Source organism: the organism of the source record quoted next, unplaced genomic scaffold (assembly GCF_019419815.1).
Source record: "Pyrus x bretschneideri cultivar Hongxiangsu unplaced genomic scaffold, Pyrus_bretschneideri_v1 Contig22, whole genome shotgun sequence".
Taxonomy (NCBI): Eukaryota; Viridiplantae; Streptophyta; class Magnoliopsida; order Rosales; family Rosaceae; genus Pyrus; species Pyrus x bretschneideri.
In genome coordinates, this window is record NW_025999524.1 from 1,528,500 (window position 1) to 1,546,184 (window position 17,685).

At 37.0% G+C, this 17,685-nt stretch overlaps 2 protein-coding genes and 1 long non-coding RNA gene across 4 annotated transcripts; all 3 read right to left on the reverse strand.

The window, feature by feature from the left end:
- Positions 1-575: 575 nt before the first annotated feature.
- LOC125477881 lies at positions 576-1,607 on the reverse strand. The gene is made up of 2 exons (XR_007258754.1): positions 1,269-1,607; positions 576-1,048 (listed from the first exon to the last, which is right to left on the reverse strand). It is a non-coding gene; the product is annotated as an uncharacterized LOC125477881 (long non-coding RNA).
- A 6,966-nt stretch (positions 1,608-8,573) lies between these two features.
- On the reverse strand, positions 8,574-9,715 carry LOC125477793 (gibberellin-regulated protein 3-like). The gene is made up of 3 exons (XM_048585259.1): positions 9,524-9,715; positions 9,362-9,404; positions 8,574-8,921 (listed from the first exon to the last, which is right to left on the reverse strand). Exons 1-3 carry the CDS (start codon positions 9,617-9,619, stop codon positions 8,737-8,739), a joined length of 324 nt encoding a protein of 107 aa, XP_048441216.1. The 5' UTR covers positions 9,620-9,715; the 3' UTR covers positions 8,574-8,736.
- A 2,306-nt stretch (positions 9,716-12,021) lies between these two features.
- On the reverse strand, positions 12,022-17,685 carry LOC125467944 (NLR family CARD domain-containing protein 3-like). Of its 2 annotated transcripts, XM_048584652.1 has the most exons (18): positions 17,466-17,685; positions 17,146-17,386; positions 16,097-16,315; positions 15,798-15,856; positions 15,539-15,676; positions 15,341-15,415; positions 15,132-15,215; positions 14,971-15,032; positions 14,774-14,843; positions 14,327-14,402; positions 14,111-14,241; positions 13,566-13,625; positions 13,364-13,438; positions 13,170-13,274; positions 12,967-13,062; positions 12,799-12,879; positions 12,621-12,722; positions 12,022-12,530 (listed from the first exon to the last, which is right to left on the reverse strand). In XM_048584652.1, exons 1-18 carry the CDS (start codon positions 17,505-17,507, stop codon positions 12,462-12,464), a joined length of 1,785 nt encoding a protein of 594 aa, XP_048440609.1. In that variant the 5' UTR covers positions 17,508-17,685; the 3' UTR covers positions 12,022-12,461. The 2 variants fall into 2 exon arrangements, with proteins under 2 accessions (XP_048440609.1, XP_048440610.1); XM_048584653.1 differs by lacking the exon at positions 17,466-17,685 and having other exon boundaries at positions 16,097-16,308; positions 17,146-17,285.

The following is a 17,685-nucleotide window of genomic DNA, read 5'->3' on the forward strand; positions in this document are numbered from 1 at the left end:
AGTGCAGGGCTATGTTTAGCCTCATAATAGCTAACAATAATGTGGTTCAAACTCGTCTTTGGCGAGAATCGAACTTAAGACCTCACACTTACAAATGAAGAGGAATACTTATAGACCGTAATACTAAATAACTTAAAAAAAAAAAAAAAAAAAGGAAGGAGAGAGGAGCATAGAAACATAACATGAAATTGGGGAGAGAAGGGAGAAAAGATTTTTTTTTTTTTTTTAATATTAAAGTTATGTTATTATCATATGTGAATGATGCTTTAGGTACTGTTTGGTACGCAAATGGGACAAGATAGAATGGGACGGAACGGGACAAGACGGAACGGAACAGAACAAAGATTTCGTGTCATGTTTGGTATGCGCTAGATGGAACGGAACGGAACGGGATTAAATAACTAACTTACCCTTTTTATTTGACTCTATCTCTCCCATCTCTCTACTTTCTCTTCTTCCATATGTTTCTTGTTCTTAGCATGCCCAAATTGCTCCCAGTAAACAAAATGGTTGATGTCAACAACATTGCAATAACAAATGCTTAACCCAAAATTTGATCAACCACTCCATTAACATAATCCATAAATTATTCAATTTGATCAAAACTAATTGGCATCCCAGAAAACTCACAAATCCAGCCTCCCTTAACAGAGAGGAAGAACGCAAAACACCCAACCCAGAACCCAATCAACTTCTGCAAACCCTCCAAAGTTATAAACCTTCATAAGGAAAATCAAATCCCAAAAATATCAAAAGGGTCCACGAATCCACCAAAATCAAAAGGGTTCAAACAAAATTGATAAGGAGTTTCAAATTCACACATAAAGTTCCATACTTTTAGCAATAGAATAAAAATGCCGCATATTCCAATCACAAATTCAAGTGTTTTTGCATCATGGGTACCAATCGAAATCAAGATGAACGTCTCAAACCGATCGAAACCAAATTTTACAGCTGAAACCAAAAGCTGAAGCTGTGCGTCAATGGACGCCAACTTCTCCAGATTCCTGTTAGCCATTGCTCCCCACTGAGCCTCACCTGCAGACAACTAACCCACCACAAAACAAAACACAAAAATTCAGAACTTGATAAAATACAAAATAAAAACCCAAAAAAAGGAATTTGAACAAATGAGACTGAAATCTCGAATTGGATCAAAACACAATGGCACAAAATTCTGATCAGGACCCAAAAAAATAGAGCCTGTAAAATAGAGTAATCAACAGGAAAAAGCCACGATGCGGAGAAGGAAGCAGAGAAGGACGCACGTGAAGAATAAGAACGCAACGAGAGGTTTGAGGGCTTTCAAGAGAGCGCCACCGTGAGAGCATCTCATCAAGCAACCTTCCATGGCAGCGTTCTAGAGACCGTGGCATTAACCAGGGATGAGGGAGGTGGCGGAAGGAAGCTGGGATTGGGTTCAAAGAGAGGGAGGCTACGGGGGAGAGAGAGGGAGGGTAGAGAGTGGAATTAATGAAAAATTGAGGGGTATTATTGTCGAAAAAATTTATAATTTTGTGTTCCAGAGAGAAGGTGGAACGAAAAAATGGCTAAAACTCATTCCACGGGACAACGCGTCCCAGTCATTTGGGCATACCAATGCGGGACGGAACGCCTCGTCCCACTGCGTTCCGTCTCATCCCACGTATCAAACGGTACCTTAAAAAACAACAAAATTTATTTTATATGAAATTACATTACTGCCTATGTTTTAATATTTATATTCAGTTTTTATTAGATGATTAGAATGTTAATTCCATAAGATTTTTATTGACCATCAGAGAGAATCAGAGTTATGTTAATAAATATTTTAGAATCTTTATTATATTTTTCTACACCACGCATTTTCATTATTGTCCGTCGTAAAATAGCATACTCCTGTTGCACCCATTACGTCGTGTAGAAGCAAAAAAAAGGTGCGGCCCAGATCGTCCCTACAGAAGCATACTAGGTGGGAAACAGAGTAAAACAGGGGACCGGCTTTAATTTTGTCCCTTTTTTCCTGCCCTTGTTTTGTGACAGCGATGGAAACGTGGAAATTTAAAAAGAGGCAGATTGTTTGTCCTTCTATTTGAATGTTATTTCTTTCTCTTTCTATTTATGCGGTCACGGTTAAGCCACGTTAATATTTTATATTTCTATTGTTTTTTATCTTATTATCTCATCAAGCAACCTTCCATGGCAACGTTCTAGAGACCGTGGCATTAATCAGGGATGAGGGAGGCGGCGGAAAGAAGTTGGGATTGGGTTCAGATGGATTTGCTGGGATTGGATTCGAAGAGAAGGAGGCTACAGGAGAAAGAGAGGGAGGGTAAAGAGTGGAATTAATGAAAAAGATCGAAAAAATTTATAATTTTGTGTTCCATAGGCTGGAACAAGCCGTTCCAGGGGAAAGGTGGAACGAAAAAATGGCTAAAACTCGTTCCATGGGACAACGCGACCCAGTTATTTTGGCGTACCAATGCGGGACGGAACGTCTCATCCCATTGCGTTCCGTCTCATCTCACGTACCAAACGATACCTTAAAAAACAACAAAATTTGTTTTATATGAAATTACATTACTGCCTATGTTTTAATATTTATGTTCAGTTTTTATTAGATAGTTAGAATGTTAATTCCATAAGATTTTTATTGACCATCAGAGTTTTTCTTATTGAGAATCAGAGTTATGTTAATAAATATTTTACAATCTTAGATTATAATTAATTTATTATATTTTTCTACACCACTCTTTTTCATTATTGTCCGTCGTAAAATAGCATACTCATGTTGCACTCAGCATGCGTGTAGAAGCAAAAAAAAGGTGCGGCCCAGATCATCCCTACAGAAGCATACTAGGTGGGAAATAGAGTAAAACAGGGGACCGGCTTTAATTTTCTCCCTGGAAACATGGAAATTTAAAAGGAGGCAAATCATCCCCTTCTATTTATGCAGTCACGATTAAGTCACGTTGATATTTTATATTTCTATTGCCTTTTATATTTCTACCGCATAAAATAGGAGAGGATGAGAAGGTGTTGACTCTAAAAATTACAAAACCTACGTGGCGCGCAGGCCGAGTAACTAATAAGCTAACTACGTCCTTCGGTTGAATGCGGGGCGTGCCAACTCGTCGGCTGAGCTCGGCCGAGGAGTAAAATTTGATGATGTCGCGTTGAGCGCGCTGTTGACTTCTGTATCTTGCGATTGCGACCGAGGAAGGAACGCTCTCAGTCTCTGGGTTCTATAGCCTGAAGACAAGGCTACTAATTCTACGGAGTTCACAAATCGTTGGAGCCTGATTCGGTCACTGTGATTATATTCGTAAGAGTATAAGCACGCCGAATCGAGACCAAACTATACGGGCACAGGTACTCGAATGTGATATATGTCTTGATGGTAAACGTAGTTCGGCCGTTGGAATGCCGAACCCTGAAACTTACTTGCGAGTATCCAATCATAAAATCACTCGGCGTCCAATGCGCCGAGCAATGCAATTCGTAACACCCAACTATGCCGAAAAGGCTAGTAAGATGACTTCTACCAACAAGGGTTCGAAAACCCTTCTCGGCCGAGACTTAGATAGATAATCGGTCGACCTCGACGCAGTGCTGTTTATCCAAACTGAAGGTGCTCCTCGGTCGGCTGATTCTGCGATAGCAGTGCTGTTTATCTAAACTGAAGGTGCTCGCCGGGTGCTTCCACAGTGCTGTTTATCCAAACTGAAGGTGTGTCGGCAGGAAAAGAAAAGGAAAAAATCTCAAGGTGTTTGAGAGGTTTTGCGCAGGGCAATTGTATGCTGATTTTGAAGGGCCTTTTTCTGTTGCATGATTTCTTGTATTTATAGTACCCCATTCCTTGAAACCAATTCTGATTTGGATTGGGAGTCCTTGTCCCATTTCGACTCTAACTCGAACAAACCTACTCCCACTGGGGTTCTGAATTTTCCTTCTTTTCGAGACTCCATTCCTTGCCGGTCGAGACTCCTGGTCGCACCAGGACTTCCTCGACCTTTTCTATTCATCTGGACTACTTAGGATAGGATTTGGCCGACCCTGCCAACTGGCCCGGGTTTCATTATTCGGCCCATAGTATTTGTCATCACCTTGGGCCGAGCACATCTTGCTGCTCAGCCCAACCATAGTATTTCGGGTCCAAACAGAAGGACATCCAAACAGGAGGCAGACAATCTGCCTCCAATTTAAAATGTGAACAACACTGCTTTTTGTACGGAGGAGATTATGTTGAGATAAGGATGGGAATGTACACCGTTCAAATGACGGAAAGGTGAAAGTAAAGGAATCTAATTCGATTGAACGATAATAATGTGAATCCGGAATCTGAGTTCAGATATGTACATTGCTGCTATTGAATATCCTCGATTGACAACGAAAACGTGGATGGCAACATGCTAACGCCAACTTTATGTCAAATAGACCTCGGCTGCACGCACGGACAGAAATGGCCCGATGGCTTGGTTCAGAAGCCCACAAGCTGCCCAACCTTTTGGAGTAAGCAGGAAATGGATTTTTGGGTTTTGGATTTTAAATTATTTTTCAGTATTAAATTAAAAAAAAAATCAATGAAAGTCAAACGAAGTAAAGTTAGTAAACAAGAATACAGAAGCGCAACTGACTATTTACAATAGTGGTAGAAATATGTTAAGTTCTTGTATAACGGTGTGGGTCAAACTTCGTCAGTAATTAATCTAACAAAATTTATTGTTTGATAAAAAAAGAAAAAAAGAATATAGATACAGAGAAAATAGGTGAAGAACATCAACAGAAAATTTAAAATCCAAACTATAGCGAAACAAAAACATCATACAGCATATAAGCTCTCCCGAAATTTATTTATTTCCTTTTGGCCATTTTTCACTTGGAGGTGGATTGTTTGCCCTCCCATTTTCATACTCTCTCCATACCCTCCTGTTTGTGTGATCACTGTTAAGCTACGTCAACATTTTATATTCCTATTACCTTTTGTTTTATTATTTCTATATAAAATTAATATAAAATATTGACGTGACGTAACCGTAACCACATATCATAGAAAATATGAAGAGAGTATAAAAATGAAAAGGTTGAAAATCCACCTCCTTTTCACTTCCTGTGATTTCCGACTGCTTAAGGAGGTAATTGATAATTAGTGGTAATTAAGGGCACTTGAGGTGGTTTTGGTGAGTAGTCATATCAGTAGCAGGTCCCGCAGGAACACATTTGCACCACTTGCAGCCAACAATTTCGTCTCCGGATTCTTTTAGTGCAGATCCTAAAGATTTATAAATCGTGTTTATTTATCATAAATTATGTGATCAATTTTTATCAAGTATTATTTATGTTTACTTTTAAATAAAAATATTTAAAATAATTTTTGATTGTACGATATATTATAAACGAACATAATTCACATATCTTTAGAATCCTCATAAAGAGGATCAGCCAAGAATCCGACTCCTCGTGCAGCAGGTACCACATCCCCTTGTGCATACTAACAGTTGATCAGTACGAATGTACTACATCAATTGAGAAAGTCCTCATGCGGTAGGGACCATATGCCCTTGTACTACTTTCGTATTGATAATCGTTAGTATGCACATCAATTGAGAAAGTCATGTGCAAATAGGAGTGTAAATCCACCATTTTCAAAAGAAGGATAAATTGTGGCAAGTCACGGCTATCCATCATTTTTGGGGATTGAGAAGACTCGTAGAGGTATTTCAGCCCCTCATGGCAAACAAGTTTGGCTTCCACATTAGTTGCAGGTTTTGAACCTGAGACCCCAAGTTTTTAGTTTAAAAAAAACCTTGCAATCCGCCTTTTACCACTGGACCATCAGCTCTTGGTTCACGTTCGTAACAATTGATCTTTATGTTCAAATATGCCTTCCCACACAATTTAAAGTAAAATAAAGTGATTTTCATACAATTTTCATCCCGAGTACACTTATTAATGTATCTTTTACCTTTCGATTACTCAATCAGAAAAAGATTTTAAAAATAAAAGTAACGCTAAGTAGACTAACATTGTAGACCATAAAATCGTGTGATGTGTCATAATAAATAAAAAAACACGTTAATCAATACTTAAGTAATAATCAATAATTAACAAACACGTTATATAATTTACAAAATATGATCTAACTCTTCATAATTTGCCTAAAAATAAACACAATCGTCACGTTCAGAAGTGATTTCTAAAGTAAAATACAAACTACATATTAATGAAATGCTACTTGTCAACCAAAAGAGGGTAAAAAGATATTTTTGTCTTATATCACAACAAAAAAGTTAAGAACAATAACGTAATTTTACAAAAACATACTTTTGTTATTTTTTGTTTAAATCTTACCTACAGGTAATTTTATCATTTCTAATTATAAAAAAAAATAAAAAATAAATCTCTTTTTTTTCGCTCCTTCAATTTTAAAAACAAAATAAAAAATCTCACACACACTTTATGTATGGGGCATATACTATATTGATTGTAAAAAGAAAACGCAAGTCATTAATTTTAAGTTAATTAACTACATGCATCAATATACAAGGATTGAACTTTTGAAAGCAAATGAAAAGGCCATGCATGCGTACTTAGGTCATTAGTTTTGAGTTAATTAACTACATGTATATTGATACAAGGATAGAAATATAATTTGAAAGCAAATGAAGGCATGCATACTTAGGAATGGTAAAAGCCTTTTGTTTGCTCCTTTCACCACTGCCCACAATAAACACAAAAGTAATTAACAACCGGTAAGAATTAATAGTTACAGAAATTCAGAAAAAAAAAAACGAAAGCAGTCGTGACTACCACTGACTACTGGGTGGCGAGTAATTATTTAACCTGCGTTTCATGGTCTTCAATGGTAGAATGTTCGGATGAAACTACAGCCATGCAGAATAGCAAAACCGCAACGTGACCCCATTTTCGGTGGCAATATGTGTGTATTTTTAACAGTTTACTCTCAGCACTCAAAACTAGTGTTTCTGAAATCTAAATTCTTGAACTACAAAGACAGACAGCTGCCCCTTACTATTTGTTTATATAATCGTTTTTGTCTTAGTTAAGTTACCTGGTTGCCCATGTCACTTGTACCGAATTTGCATGCGCCCATGTGTTGTTCTGCACGTCTTGAACTAAGTTCGACGCCGTATCGGTGTCTGAACCATGACGGCCGGACCACGCATTTTGGTAGTACACAGCATTAGGCGACAAAAATATTCGTCGAAATTTCCAATTTGCCAGTGGGAAAACAATACTCCATTAGGCCCGGGCTTAAAAACTCCAATATTTAGGTCAATAATTGTTCAGGCAATTGAACAATAAGCAATTATTGCTTCAGTAAACATAATTGTTTGAGTGCATCTTTATCCCGTAAAATAAATTGTCCGAATTTAACATTTAAAAATAACGATGCCATCTCGTCCTCAACAACGCTGCCATCTCCACCTTCGTCGTCAAATACCCCCTCTCCCTCATCATAAACACCCTCAGCCTCCACGTCCTCCATGACTACTACGACCCCAAAAACTTCATAAATCTCCGACGGCTCCGTCCTCACCACACTCTCTACTAGACCATTGGCCACGTACGCCTCGGTTAATCTCGGCTTTGTCAACATCACTAATCTATGCAATGCTAGATTGAATCCACCATTGGCGACGAAAATGAGGCTGGCCACACGGCTGATGTCATCCTGAAGTCAAGCTGTCGTGAAATAAACCTGGGTGCACACACAGCAGGATTTCCCTTCATCCTTCTTACTGCGGCGCAGTTTTCTTTTCTCCTCCTTATTCTATTAACTTTTATGTGGCTTTAACTTATATTTTTAAAAATTTCTTAGATTACTCTTTATTTCATATTCGAGTTTCTAGGGTTTTGTAATATTGTTAGTTCTCTTTATTAAATTTAGGTTTTATTAATTTTTATGCAAATTACTTCAATTTCTCATGTTTTGAGTTTAAATTACTTATGTATGTGAGAGGTCTTCTTTCACATGAAATCTTGATTCTGTCACTGCTTGGTTCAAAAAGGTTGGTTCCACAAACCGCCCGACCTTTTGGGCTAGAGATGGTTTTTTGGGTTTTGTGGGAATTAATTGTGCAATTGCCTTAGCAATTGGGTAGGGCTGGAGTTGCCCTTGCACATTCTTAATTATTTTATACTATTAAATTAAAAAGATTTAATGAAAATCAAACAAAATACTTAAGAACAAAGAATAGGAGAAAATAGGTGTAAAAACTATTTCCCATGGGGTAATGATTAGGTTGATGAATTTATTGATTTGTTATTTGTTAGTCCAATAAATTATAGGCGAGAGAGTTGTGTCTCACATGCATCCTTATTAACCTTAAGATTTGCAACTAAAGTCTTTAAGAACGTTTAAATCATGTTTCATTGCTGTCTTCAAGTGGTTCTAAGTTTGGTAGCTGGGGGCATTACCGAATTGAATGAAGATTTACAATGTGGAGTTCCCAGTTTGCACAACGTCAGAGGACAAAAAAATAGAACTCTGCGTTGTGATTTAGAATCTAGAGCAAATGACATGGGAATCAGCACAACTACGTACAAATTACACAATTAACATCGACAGAAAATTTAAAATCCAGATATATATATATTATATATAACGAAATACATATACAAAAACATCATACAGCATCTGAGTTCTGCTGAAATTTATTTATTTCCTTTTGGGCATTTCTCGCTTCCCGTGATTTCCGATTACTTAAGGAGGTAATTCATAATTTGTGATAATTAAGGGCACTTGAGGTGGTTGTGGTGAGTAGTCATATCAGTGTAGCAGGTCCCGCAGGCTTCTCTGTTGCCAGCGGTGCCGGGAGGAACACATTTGCACCTCATGCAGCAGGTACCACATGCCCTTGTGCACACGTTTGGCCTCGAGTGCTTACTGCACCTCTGATTGCACAACCCTTCACAGTCTGCAAATTAAAACAAGCACACTCATGCGAACCCTATTAATTAACACTAATTAACGGTTGCAGTATGTGCTAAATCAATTGAATAAGTCATGCACAAAAAGTGGTTTATATCCACGTTGGTTATAGCAGATGTGCTCTTCATGTTTGAATATGCCTTCCAGCATAGTTTAGAGTAGTTCAAAGTAAAATAAAGTGTTTACATGCACTTTAATTTTCTCCTCAGCAGACTTAAGTACTGTTCTCGTTTGGATCATTCAATCCGAAAAAGATTTTAGAGATACAAAACAAACATAATCGTCCTGTTCAGAAGTCATTTCTAAAGTAAAATATCGATTCTAAAGTTAAAAAATCAAGTCATTAGTTTTAATTTAATTAACTACATGTATCAATATAGAAGGATCGGAATTTTGAAAGCAAATGAAAAGGCCAGGCATGCCTACTCAGGAATGGTAAAAGCCTTCTGTTTGCTCCTTTCACCACCGCCTGCAATAAACAGAAAGTAAAACTGGTAAGAAATATTTGCAGAAATTCAGAAAAAAGAACCCAAAGAGAAAAAAAAACAAAAGCAGTCGTGACTAGTGGGTGGTGAGTAATTAGTTAACCTGCGTTTCATGGTCTTCAATGGTAGAATGTTCGGATGAAACCACCGCCATGCAGAAGAACAAAACCACCACAAGAAGAAGCAAGCGTGACTCCATTTTCCGTAGCAATATGTATCTAATTATAACAGTTTACTCTATCAGCAGTCAAAACTAGTGTTTTCTGAAAGCTAGAGTCTTGAACTACAAAGACAGAGAGCTGCCACTTTGTTTATATAGTCGTTTTTTGACGTAGTAAAGTTACCTTATTGACCATGTCTCTTGTACCGTATTTGCATGCGCCCATGTCTTGTTCTGCACGTCTTGAACTAAGTACGACGCTGTATCGGTGTCTGAACCACGACGGACGGACCACGCACTCTGGTAGTACACAACATTAGGCGACAAAAATATTCGTCGAAATTTCTAATTTGCCAGTGGAAAAAAACAAAACTCCATTTTAATTCAACTTCAGTTCTTTGGCATACGTGGCATCCAGCTAGCTTCTTGCTTGATGAATCATTCGCATGTAGAGGTTTGGTGCGTTTCATCAAGTTTGGAGTTTAAATTTTGGTAAACGCCAAATTAGATATTTACTCATATCTTAATGTACATATGATTTTTCAAAAAACTTTTGGGTTGGCCTTATATACACATGCAAACCAGTATCAGTATGTAATATGTATGGCATGCACACAGACGTTACTACTTGGGATATTAACTCGGGGAAAAAAAAAAAAATTTCGCACACATTTTTTTGTTATGCTTAAAAGTGTTATTTTGTTTCTTAATCATCGATCGTTTATTGAACGTAAATGCAAGAAATATAAAGAATTGTGTGCGAAACTGATGTATTTCGATAAATACATGGGTAAAAGGAAATCGATGAAACGCCCATTCCATTTCCATGGACACCAACCACGACGCATGGGATGGGATAAGAAGGGGCATGGTTTGGTCATGGCAAGGGAGGGAATATCTGTGCATGCATGCACATGAATGAATGAGTCGGTTGGAAAGCATACTGAAGAAGCCAAGCTATTGACAAATAATACTGGTAATCTCATCTCGTATTCAGCACAGGACAGCTCAGTTCCAGTTGGATGGATTGATATCAAGAGAATGAGACGTCACTTTCTTTGTCCTCGTTATAGGCATGGAAGAAAAATCGATACACGTTCGAATAAAATTGTGAAGATATCTCAAGTTAATATGTATTATTATATATCTAATTTTTTCTCATACGATAGTGCGGGATTGATTTGTAATAATGTAAGCGTGACATCTTGCAACATGGCAGCTCTTGGTACACTGCAGTATTAATCTCATGTTGAGCTGGAGGAAGCCCTCGGCTTCTTCATACTAAACGAACCGCACAAAATTCCTGCATTTTTTCTGTTCACGACATATTTTCAAGGGTGTTATTCACATTTTCACTCTATTTTTTAAAGAAAAAAAAATACACTTACATAGAACAATCATTACCAGGTAACATTTTATTTTAATAGTTCAATGTTATGTTTTACAAAATTTATACGTGTCATTGTTTTATTAAAAACGGAACGGCACAATAACCGTAAATCATTTCCTACTAGTCATTTTCCTCCATGAAATAATGTGGGTCATGGGTTGGCACGGGAACTGAAACGGTGCGTCGTCCAAGTTTTATATTTCCTAGGGGAAGGAGAGGCTGCAGAGTAAGCTCAAGTAAAAGGTTGGCGGTGACACATTGGTTTCTATGGTCCATGACTCCATGGTAGTATTATAAAAACCAGGTCCAGATGCCACGACATGAATGTTGTCCCCAAAGATAGCCACGAGACCTGTTCACCGCTTACATAATAAGATGATATTGATAGTGGGGGATAACTTTCATGGGTACTGTACACTGTCAACAAGTAATGACGATTACATTGAAAATGAATTGATGCGGTGAGAAGCCAAATATTTTCCTACGAATAATGCTTGACTATTAAGAATGAGCAGGTACTATTACTTAAAATTTTTAATGTTTAAATTTTAAAATTTTATACTTATGATTAAAATCGTTCAAAATTAAAATCGTCTAGTTAATCTATTGTAGTAAATATACAAAATGTTCATCTGATTTCATTTATCTGTTTTTATACATTTTGATGGATAGACAATCTTAATTTTAATTATTTTTTTACAAAGACGAGCTTTATAGAGTAATTTATAATATGAACTATTTTAATCACAAAAACAAAATTTCTTGAATTGATAACAAACAACTTTGAGTAAGGACTCTTACTCATCCTTTGAATAACCATCTTTGACACTAAGCCCTAATTTGATACTGAGGTAATTCTGAAAAAAATGGCTATAAAAATAAACAAAGAGCTTTTTTACATAATTTTTGATGAAAAAAAACCAAAAACACAAAGCTACAGAACCCAATTTTGAAAAACCAACTTTTTTCACATCTGTTTTACATAAAAATTTATCAAACACTATAATACTGCTTTTTTTTTTTTTTTTTCAAAAGCACTTTTACGAAAAAGTTTACCAAACACTTTGCTGCTTTATTTCCCAGCTGCTTATTCTCACAGCACAGCAGAAGCAGTTTTGTTTCAAAGCACATCAATACCAAACCAGCCCTAAGATCATTACAAAGCTTGTCTGAATATTTAACAGTACATTTGACAGATACAAGCTTTTAGAATCATTTTAACTCTTTAAGGATGAACAACACCCCCCACCACCACCCACCAAAATTCAAAGAAACAAAAATGAAAACCTTTATGAACAAACAATGCCTATATATCTGAAGAGCTAACTAAGATCTCTCAACGTCAAAATTTCCAATTGTTCCCGGTAAGCTGAAGTTGATAAGAACTCAAAAACTTCAACCAAGAGCTTGGACTTTGGAGTTCTTGCCAATGCTTCCTGGGGAAAGAATGAACCACGGGAACGGTGTTGTTTCGAGCTTGAGGAAAGCCCTCTAGAAAAAAATGTTGATTTCCTTTTCACTCATCTCATATACATGGTCTCTTGCATCTGTCAAAGCACTCTGCAGCATGATCCAAAACATCATTATATAGCGGAAACAAAATGGCAACAAATGGTGAAACTCGAAGACCTTAGACGCCAAGAGGGATACCTGTCCAAATTTGGTGAGGAAGTTGCTGGCTACATTCAGAGATGTGATTGTCACATCTTCATTAGCCTTGAGTGCTTGAGCAATTGCAAATGCCCCGTCGTCCTGAATACAAAACCGCCGTCAAATGTTGTGCAAAAGAACACTAACATGTGAAAAGGTAAAACAGAACAACACATACCCTAATTTCGTTGAACCCTAGGTCTAATGAAGTTAAAGCTTCATTAACAACTTTTAAGCTACGAGCCAGGCACGATGCACCCTGCATTTGTTAACGTATAAATTAACATAAGATTTGAGTGATCATAAAGTTCCGAATGGAAGACATTTATTATCTACAGTAACGCACTTCATTTCGAAGTCCATTTGCCCGCAAGTCCAGAACACGTATTGTGGTATTATATTTTAACATATCTGCGATGAACTCTGCACCCTTTGCACCAATCTGCCAAAAACTCATAATCCATTGTTAAACGATCCTCTTAAAAGGATACGGAAAGCTCAGATCTTAGACTATAAATAGAAAAGCGAATGTGCAAAACTATAGATTACCTGGCACCAACCAAGCTTAAGGGTTTCTATGTTTCCATGAAATTTGAGAACTTCTGATAAAGCCTTCACCCCATCAGGTCCCATGGGATTGTAACCGAGTTCCAACTGAGAAAGGAGAGAAGTGTCTGACATTACATTCATGAATTAAATGAATAGAGAACAGAAAAGGTTAAAGACAAATATTAAGGACTTACGAACGTAATGACAGAATTATCTTTCAATGCTTCAGCTATTGCAGTGACTCCCTTGGCATGGATGTTATTTCCACCCTGCAAGAACGATCCCCATGTTTACTAAACTAGCACGTTAAGGACATTTTCTTTCTTTTTTAAATAAAAAAAACATATATACAAAAAAATAAAAAATGCTGCTAACAAAGACACATGCTCTTCTCACCATGTCTATGGTTGTTATCGTCCGGTTTTGCTTCAAAGCATCTGCAATTTTTTCAGCTCCCTAAATATGAACAGGATTTACACATCAGCTAGGAACTTGACTTGGATTTTTGAAGTTATAAAACTCTAAACATGCCATTGAAGTACTGATTAGTTACTTGGTATGTCTTAGCACAAACAATGTACCGTTCCAGAATGCAAAAGACTAAAACTAGGTTTTAATTCTTTTCTTTTGTTTTTCAGTCGTTCAAATTCTCTGCGCTATCTTAAGATTGTCAAATGCCAGAAAATCCAGACAGTGATGGCTGTAGCAGTAGATAGTTCAATGCAAGCTGATAACCTTGAAATGAAAAAAACATGCTTAATGACCTCAATCATCATAGTCGATACTTTTTTGGGGTACACAATAATCTATTTAATAAACAAAATTCCCAAACATTCTAGATTGGCTTTTGAGTCATTTTAACAATTGAAAAGGAAACCATACAAATTGTGAGTTCAAACAGTTGGGTAGCAGAAGTGATCAACAACTTGAAAATAGTATACCTTGTCGCCTATATCGTTCATGTAAAGGTTCAACCATAACAAGTTTTTGGTCTTTTTGATATATCCACCAACATGAAAAGCACCTTTAGCAGTAAAAGAGTTGTTGCCAATGTCCAGAAGTGTAAGTTTACCTAAGAAAATATGCATATCAAATTAATTGCAGGAAACCGAAAAAATCTGACCAAAAATAGGCAATTAATATAGTGAAATACAAACCTTTATGCAATGATAAACCTGACATCAAAGCATTCACTCCTTCATCTCCAATAGAATTACCATGCAAATGAAGTTCCTGCCATATATCATAGCTATTAATATCAAAGCCCTTTGTAAAACTTAATCAATTCTGTTGCAAGCTCATATATTTTTATGCAGCAACATTGTGGCCGCTAAAAAGAAGAATAATGAGCAGCATTTCTTGGAAACACTAAACAGGGTTCCATCAATCTTTAAAATTGCGTAGTAAGAGTAGATTTTTGTGAACTATTTCACTGAATATCTTCCTCAGTATGACTTATTGTGTTTTCCAATTAACAGAGAGTCAGAGACGTAAGATACCTTGAAAATTTATACAAAATTCAGAGTCATCATCAACATAGAGTAGTAATTTAATTTTATCGCACTGCAAAATGGAAAGAAGAGTGGTAGTGAAGAGACAGGTACCCTTAAAGACTTGTTCCCTTCAAGTCCTTTAGCTAAAGCATTGACCCCCAGGGCGCCACCATAATTGCCACTTCAAGCAAATTATACATTGTCAGAAGAATTTCTTTAAAAAAGAAGCCAAAGGCAAACAAACGGTACATATAATGATATAAACCTTAAAGTTTGTAGTATATGAGAAAAAAGGGGGCTTGACTAACTTCAGATGTAGATTTCGTATTGTGTTATTCTCAGCAAGAGCTCCAGCAAGACTTGTAAATCCCTACCTCCATTTTGTAAATGATAAATAGAATCAGTTAGTGAACTATGAATGAACTCATTGAAGACTATTATCTTAGGATATCTGGAGGCTATTCCTTACAGAGTAGTCAATCATATTGTTGTTAAGTTCGAGAACACGTAAGTTTGAATTTTTCTTCAACATTTCGGCAATAGCCTTTGCGCCCTGCACAGTGAAGTGAGCAGCATTGTAAGTGTATCATTGACGAACACACCCTTCCTCTTCCATCTTTTGCAAGCACATGAATGTACTCATTAGGGCACCAGCTTGGATAGGAAAAGTAATCTAACCTGATCCCCTATGTCAGTACTGTTTAGTTGGAGCTTTTCAATACCATTATTATTCACCAATACATCACATAGGCACTGTGAACAATAGTACACCACACAAATAATCAGCTCTCTAATTTACGAATGCACAAGAATATACACTTGTAAGTTGTGACTGAGGTGAGGCGAAAATTGTTAGCTGGAGGAATTTGTACTGACCTTAGCTCCCTCATCTCCAATAGGGTTTCCGGAAAGATTAAGAGTTTTTAACATGATGTTAGATTGAAGAGCACCATCAAAGGCTTTCATTCCAGTTCCAGTTATTCCATTTGCAGCAAAACTTACTTCTTCAGCAGTCTGAAACACAATTAATCACGCAATTATGGTCCACAGTAACAGTTTCTTAATAAATTAAAAGATAACAAAATTATACATAACAAAAACAAAGAGCTTTAGTATTTGACTAATGAACTCAAACCTGATTGTAACCCAAACTCTCTGAAAGAAAAAACAACCCTTCATCTCCAAAGTTACGTCCTGTCAAAACAAAGTGTTGCCAGAATACGCATGAGTTATTACATTTAGTTTGTAACTATATTAAAACTTTCAAATATTGATTTCTAGGAATTAGCGCGATTGCAGTTGGTATCCAGATAAAAACGAGTATGAATAAGAAAAAACGAAAATAATGTACAATGTGATTCTTTTAGCTAGCTAGTGTTTTCCAAAATGCCTGCAAAGATATAGAAACTACATTCATGAGTACTAAGCAACTACCTGACAGGTCAACACTTCTGAATGACCTAAGTTCTTTGGCAAAGTCATTGAGCTTCAGCTTTGACTCTCTTTCAATCTTTGCCCCAGACCCGATAACAGATTCGTACCGGCAGCAAAAGACCATTTCATCCCTTGTGCGGGCGTATTGCTCTCTACCGATGAAGTCCTCTGACGCTTTGGAACAAGAATTTTCTCCACCAATTTCCACAAAACTGTCAGCTGAAGACATAAATTAGTGCACCAATTTGAGCGACAAGGCAAATATAATGACTAAACAACAACGCCAGGCCAAAAAAGACTTTAATTATCACAAGCACATAAAGGTATCTATTCATTAAGACAAAACTTCAAACAAAGCTATTTTCCAGTTGAAATTTGCTAATAATTAAAAGTAATGCATCGACTTTCTAATTTCTATCCGACATTTCAAATTTTCAACCAAGTTAAAGTTTTCAAAATTCTAGCCAACATTTAACCAAATTAAATTTTTTCAATTTCTGCTCCATATTTCAACCAAGTTAAAGTTTTCAAATTTCTACCCAACATTCAACCAAATTAAAGTTTTCCAATTTCTACCCCACATTTTAACCATGTTAAAGTTTTCTAATTTCTATCCAACATTCAACCAAATTAAAGTTTTCCCATTTCGAACACATTTTAACCATGTTAAAGTTTTCCAATTTCTACCACGTTTTAACCATGTTAAAGTTTTCCAATTTCTATCCAACATTCAACCAAATTAAAGTTTTCCAATTTCGAACTCATTTTAACCATGTTAAAGTTTTCCAATTTCTAACACATTTTAACCATGTTAAAGTTTTCCAATTTCTATCCAACATTCAACCAAATTAAAGTTTTCCAATTTCTACCACATATTAACTATGTTAAAGTTTTCTAATTTCTATCCAACATTCAACCAAATTAAAGTTTTCCAATTTCTACCACATTTTAACCATGTTAAAGTTTTCTAATTTCTATCCAACACAACCAAGTTAAATTTTTGCCTAAGAGACGGTAAAACAAAAAGGAATCGAAAGCAAAAGCAGTACCAAAAGTGACGGCCAAGAAGGAGGCGGCGGGAACAACGAAGGAAGCAAGCTGCTTGACAGGAGCAACAGACAATGAGCCTCCGCTCTGCGATTCTCTGTACACTCTTCGAGCACCGGATGGCCTAGAAGCGGCTTTTACAGCCAAGCATCTCCTCCTTCGCGGTAGGATAGCAGGTAAAACCACGCCCTGCCCACGATAGCGCAGAAAAGCACTCCCAGGCCTTTGGGGCCGCAGTAAAATCTGAGAACCGAATAGGAGTTTTAGTATTCAAGTAAGAGAGAGAGAGAGAGAGAGAGAGAGAGAGAGAGAGAGAGAGTACCTTGGGTTGAGAGCAGAGAGAGATGGCCGAAGTGGAGCCCATATGGTGAGAGCGAGCTGGAAGTTAGAAGGGCATAGAGGTAGGGTTGTTGGTACGAACGGATAGGGCTATGGAGGTTTTGTTGTTGTTGCAGAGAGCGAAGCAGCGGCGGGGACTCTGGAGATTGTTATCGAACAAACGAGCGAGCAGACGACGATCACTCTATCAGCTACCAATTCAC

Excerpts from the sequence above, each read along its gene's own strand:
- LOC125467944 (XM_048584652.1), bottom strand. The coding sequence starts at position 17,507 with ATGGGCTCCACTTCGGCCATCTCTCTCTGCTCTCAACCCAAG. Across the intron at positions 13,275-13,363 it reads ATAATTCTGTCATTACGTTC|TTGGAACTCGGTTACAATCC; the intron begins GTAAGTCCTTAA and ends CTCCTTTCTCAG. Across the intron at positions 13,063-13,169 it reads TTAAGCTTGGTTGGTGCCAG|ATTGGTGCAAAGGGTGCAGA; the intron begins GTAATCTATAGT and ends AGTTTTTGGCAG.
- LOC125477793 (XM_048585259.1), bottom strand. The coding sequence starts at position 9,619 with ATGGAGTCACGCTTGCTTCTTCTTGTGGTGGTTTTGTTCTTCTGCATG. Across the intron at positions 9,405-9,523 it reads TTGAAGACCATGAAACGCAG|GCGGTGGTGAAAGGAGCAAA; the intron begins GTTAACTAATTA and ends TGTTTATTGCAG. Across the intron at positions 8,922-9,361 it reads AAGGCTTTTACCATTCCTGA|ACTGTGAAGGGTTGTGCAAT; the intron begins GTAGGCATGCCT and ends TTTAATTTGCAG.